Source organism: Tupaia chinensis, unplaced genomic scaffold (genome assembly GCF_000334495.1).
Source record: "Tupaia chinensis unplaced genomic scaffold, TupChi_1.0 Scaffold144058_1, whole genome shotgun sequence".
Taxonomy (NCBI): domain Eukaryota; kingdom Metazoa; phylum Chordata; class Mammalia; order Scandentia; family Tupaiidae; genus Tupaia; species Tupaia belangeri.
The window spans coordinates 1,831,915-1,837,532 of NW_006203910.1; the positions used below are offsets into that span (position 1 = coordinate 1,831,915).

Here is a 5,618-nt window from a genome sequence, read left to right on the forward strand (position 1 = left end):
TAAAAAAAAAAAAAAAAAAAAAAAAAAAAAAAAAGAATATCATTCGAGTTATTAAAATGTCTGCCACAGACAATCCCCAAATGCATAGGCGATGGATAAATAACTGTTGAATGAGACACTAGTTGGTGGTGTGGAGTTAGTTACCTACACGTGCTTTTCAGCTGTGGTGGTGATTAATATGTGTGTGACCCCTGAGGGCTGTAGAGTGTAGGGGTGCTGTGCTACTGATGACAATTACAAGTGTGCTGATGGCAGAAGAGCTGAGAACTGTATGGTGAACTAAGAAGTGATGACTTCTGTAGGGTTGATGGATATAGGACTGATGGCTATAAGGATGAGTTATTGGTGAGGTGGTTGGCTATAGCAATGGTGTCTGTAAGGTCAGTGTCTGTGAGGATTTTGGCTGTGGGGGTAATAATGGTGGTGAGAAGGCTGATGGGAGGAGATGACTGAGAAGTGTTGACTGTAGAGAGAGTTGCTATAGAGATAATGACTGTAGGTATGCTGGCTGTAGTTAGGATGAATATAGGGGTGATGGCTATACAGTGTTGGCTGCAGGGACATGGTGATGGTTGTATGGGTTGATGACTGAAGGGATGGTAGTTGTAGGGGTCAGAGCATTGTGGGGGTGACTAACGTCTGTAAGGGTGACAGTTGTAAGGATGGCAGTCATGGTGATGACTGTACAAGCGATGGCTGAAGAATGTTGCTATAGAGCTGGTTGGTGCAGTGATGAGGGATGTAGGTGTGTTGATGGCCCTAGGGAAGACTTCAGGGATGACGACCGTAGGGGTGATGCTGTATGGTGATGGCTATCAATAGGAGTGATGGTAGCAGTGGTCATGGTCATAGGTAATGGGGATAGGGGTGATGGCCAAAGGGGTGGCCGTAGTGGTAGTGATGATTGTGATGATCTTGGAGATGCAAGTTGACCCAAGAGGCAGAGAGATGGTCCAATTTCTGGTTTCCGGACTCCCATGATTGAGATAAAGGACTCTAGTAGGCCATATAACGTCAAACTGATTGGCAATCATCTGGGAGACGGAGTAGAAGGTCTGATGATGATTGACATGAGACAACAGGGTAGGGACTTTTCTCTGATTGTTCAACCCAAGAACCGTCTGCATCAGAATCTCTGGAGACTGAAGCTGGGACTTCCTTCCTCCCTAGGGGCCAGCAGGGGCTGCGATTGCTGTAAGAGCAGGTCACGTGGCAGGGCTTCCTGTATGCTGCTGCCGCCGGGTGTCCATGGCCCGCACCCCCAAGCTGCCACTGCAGCAGTCAGAGTGCAGCCGGAGGCTCGGTCCATGCCGTGCCCCCGGACGGTTCTGGCAAGGCTGACCAAGAGGCCTCTGCATCTTTACACCTAAGAGAGCGGGGTCGGAGTCTCCCCAAGGTAGAGGACCATGTTGCGCCGTAAGCCCTCCAACGCCAGCGAAAAGGAGCCCACTCAGAAGAAAAAGGTGAGGAGCATCTTTAGAAACTCAATTCCTGCACTTCTCCTATCATCTCTTGACCCATTTTCTCCAGGACTCTTAGAAGTGGGGAGAGCCCTAAACCCTATCTTGAATCTGTAGAAGAGGGTCACTCTCCCAGAGGGCAATGGGGTAGTGACCCAGAAGTTATCAGAGTAACAGAAGTACAAAGAGACTTCTAAAATTCATGAGTAACAGAGATAGACTCTTGGAAATCTAGAGCTATAGAATTCAACTCTACAGTGATGGGATAAAGGCCTTAAACTAGGGGTCAGAATCCTAGAGTAGAATTTGAGAATACAATGAATAAATACAATAAACAAATAAATACAAACAAAGACAGTGCTCAAGGTGAATCTTGAGACTGTACCAAATCCTGTCTCCCCTATGCTGGTTCTGCCACCACTTCTGCCTAAGCATGGCCTCCCAGGAGCCTTCTCTCTCATAGGGCCCCGCTGGGCCACCCAGCTTAGAGTTATGATGCTCCCAGCATCCCTACCCTTGGCAGCTCTGTAGCGGCTCCCTGCGCCCACTGACAATGGGGCCAACTTGAAGATGGAGCCTGAGGTGATTTTGAGAGCTGGGAGGAAAAGCCTACCAAACTGCCACGGGTCACAGAGGCAGACGGGTGCTTCCTGGGTAGGAAAAAATTGTTTGTGAGGAATGAGAACTGAAGTTGGTGAGATGGTGAGAAGGGATGAGGACTGAGGAGGAAAAATTCCTTGGGTAGGGGGATTTCAAGGCCAGGAGGAAGAGCATTGTCACGAATGGCTGAGACAGAGGTGTGACCAGAAAATTTCTTGAAGGCTCGGCCAGATCTACGTTTCTTTGATTTGATTGTAGGACCCTTCCAGGAAATTAGGGGTATAACCCTGCACATCCTAGGACCATTCCCGAACAGGCCTGAGCAAGGTCCAAGAGTTCCAGGCCCAGATCCGGGGCCTCCAGGCCCTCACTGTCCTATCGGTTTCCCCTGAAGCTCAGCCCAGGCACCCTATGGGAACCTGCCCACCTCCTGGTCACAGGAACAGTTCCCAGACAGGGCCTGAGACAGTGAGAGGCTGAGCCTCGGGGCACTGGGCTGTGCATCCTGCCCCATCTCTCAGGCTTTGGGGTGGCTGCCACTTCCGGCTGCTCTCTTCCCACCCCAGCTGCCTCTCTAAGGCTGTAGGGATGGTGGGTGGGGGAGGGGGAGATGCATGAATCTTCACACGGGCCCTATCACCCCAATCCACCAGAGTGGGTGCTAAGCCTTGCAGGCCTGCCATTGGCTGCTACTCCTGGTGAGTGGGGCCACTTCCCCTTGCTCTCTGGCTGGTGGGGGTGGGAAGCAGAGACTGCTCTACAGACACCGCTAGGCCCCAAACCACAGGGGAGCTGAGCTGGAAGAAAGTGTCTGAGAAAAAGCTGACACTTTGACACTGGAACCCTGTGCCACCTCAGGCGTGGGCACTCTGGGACACAGAAGTCCCCTTTTTCTTTCCCAGCTTCAGTTACTCAGATTCTGTGTTAGGCAGGTGGGCCTCTGGGATTTCCCGCAGGCCTCTTCCTGGAGAAGCAAGGCCCTTGTGGCGCTGAGAGGTCCAGATCCTTCAGGGGAGTATAGTCCAGGCTACCCACCCTCCGCCCCTGCCAGAGCCTGTGCCAGCCTCCAGAGCCAGGATGAGCTCATTTCCATACAAGCTGTGGAAATGCCCTTAGAAGAGCCAAACGCCCAGGCCAGACCACAGTGGCACGCTGTTCTGCAATGCTGGATGCCATGTGGAAGACGGGGATTCAGTCCCAGGGTCAACCTGTGCCCCCTGGGCCCGTGTGTGCCCATGATCCTGACTGGTTAGGAGGGCGGGGGAGGATCGCAGTGAGAAACCCTGTTGAGGTGTTTGTCTTCCTCTCTGTCTCTCATGGAAAACTTAAAAAGGAAAAAGGAAGGGAGGGAGGGAGGGAGGGAGAAGATAGTTTTTTAAAAGGTACAGAAAGTATCTTTCCAAGCCCAGAAACAGTGACCTGGCTCCATGACGTTTGCCCCAGTGATGTTGGGCAAGTCGCTTCCCTTCCGAGGCTGAGGTGACGGTACTAAGGCAAAGGAGGTCTCTCTGTCCTGCCTGCTTCTCCTCCGGGGTCTGCCAAATGGAGAGCGTGACAGGCAGAGACAAGGAAGCTGAGAGAGACCCCAACACACTCTAGCTGTAGGACCTTGGACGGTTTGTTGACTTTCTTTGGGCCTTGGTTTTCCCATCTCTGAAGAGCAAGATAATCCCTGCTCTGCCCACCCCGGGAGGACACGTGGGTCACCTAGAATAGCAGACATGGGGACACTCTCACACATGGGCGCATGCACAGTGGGGTGCGTGCAGGCACGAGCAGAAGAGCAAAGAAGAGCAAGCCTTGATTCCAGCCCTAATGGACACAGCAGGGCTTACTAGCACTAAGAGCCACCACGGAGTGAGGGCTCCTGGGAGCCGGGCCCGGCGCTGCGTGCTTTACCCCTTCGTTAGCTCATGACAGCCTCATGAGGTAGGCGCAGACGCTCCTTATCCCTATTTTCCACCTGAGGCTCCGAAAAGCCAAGCCACTGCCAAGGGTCACACAGCAAATGTAACTGCAGGTCTGGCTGAATCCAGAGCCTCGACCTCCTCTCTCTCCACTCTCTTGTCCCTCTGTAGTCTTAAAAGCACTAGAAGGGTCTGGTGAGCGTGACTCAAGCCCTCATAGCAAAGTCCTGCCCGGCAGACCCAGGTGGCTGTGGAATGGGTGATCTTCCCCCAGGCAGAGCAGAGAGCGAGCAGCCGCCCAGGATGGTGGGTTGGGACAGGAACTATGGCCAGGGGCCATATCCCTTGGCTGCCCTCCAGAGACTTTTGCCTCCTTTAAGTTCTTGGTTGGCACTCCTTTGATCAGATTCCACTGAAGGCCATGTGGGGGTGGATGAAGTGGAAAGGGTTTTGTCCTAGACCTTGCCCTCCTGACCCAAGATGGTCTTAGCCCACCACAATCCCATTGCCCAATCTCCCCCTAGATCTCCCACCATGGGCACTGGACCAGGATCTGGGCTCTTGTTCTAATGCTCAGCTGTTCCCTCCCGGCAGTCTCTTCCTGGCCCTGTCCCCCATCCTGGCACACTATGCCCTTGGCTCCTTCCCTACAGCAAACCACCAGCACCACAACCCATCGGCACACTCTTCGGATTCACAGTAGCCCCCCACTGCCCATGGGATAGCACCCACGCTCTTTGGCATGGCTGGCCTTCCATAGGGCCTTCCATCGCCTGTTCTTCCACCCCCCCCCTGTTCTTCACCTCCCACCACGGCCCCTGGCATACCTGCCGTTCCATCACCACACTCCCAGCACCCCTGCCTCTCACTCCAGTTCCAACCCTTCCCAGCTCCACCTGGGGAAACCCTGGCTCCACTTCATGGCCCAGCTCAGATGCACCTCCTTCATGAAGCTCTCCTGACCCCTTCCCCCTCACACCCCTACTGCAGTGAGCGCAGCACCCAGTCCACATCCAGCCTGGGGGGTGGGGGTGACAGCGTGAGCTCTGAGGTGGCACAAGCTTAGCAATAGGACGGGTTCCCAGTGTCATGGACCTGGGCTGGAGCTCTTGCTCTCCCCACCATCAGCTCTGTGACTGCCTAGGACACTTCATTTCTCTGCGTCTCGGTCTCCTCCTCTGTGAGATGGGCACCTGAGTGACATGGGGCCATGGGGAGGCTGGAGCGAGCTGGCACACATGAAGGGCTTGGCAGGTCGGGCACACGGGAGCTGTTTAAGCCTTGGTTGCTGGATTCCTACATGCGCAAAGCCAGGCCTGGCCTTCAGGATGCTCGGTGTCCGACTGGTATCCTGAAGGAGCTGAGAGGGCGGCTGGGGAGTCGCCTAGGGAAAGCCACTCTTGCTACAGAGGCAGGGGAGGAAGAAGTTCGTGGTGGTCAGGGGAGGATTTCTGCAGGGGTGCTGCCTTTTATTTTTTTTAATTTTTTTATTTTTTCGAAGGAGCCGTTTTTGCTATAGGGCACGTGCACTCATCAGAAAGACAGAGACAGAGAGACAGAAAGCGAGAAATCACCCCCCAGGGGGGATGGCCATGCTGTAATCTCTTCTCCTCCATTCTCCTCTCGGGATCTTGGGCACGCATGCACACGC

At 53.8% G+C, this 5,618-nt stretch overlaps 1 protein-coding gene across 1 annotated transcript in view; it reads left to right on the forward strand.

Moving 5' to 3' along the window:
* The first annotated feature begins 1,223 nt into the window (after positions 1 to 1,223).
* Positions 1,224 to 5,618, forward strand: part of SASH3 (SAM and SH3 domain containing 3) — a 16,571-nt gene continuing 12,176 nt past the window's right edge. Inside the window, exon 1 of the mRNA XM_027767231.1 lies at positions 1,224 to 1,463. Within this exon, the coding sequence (XP_027623032.1) occupies positions 1,407 to 1,463 (57 nt within the window). The 5' untranslated portion in view covers positions 1,224 to 1,406. The remainder of the gene's footprint in view (positions 1,464 to 5,618) is intronic.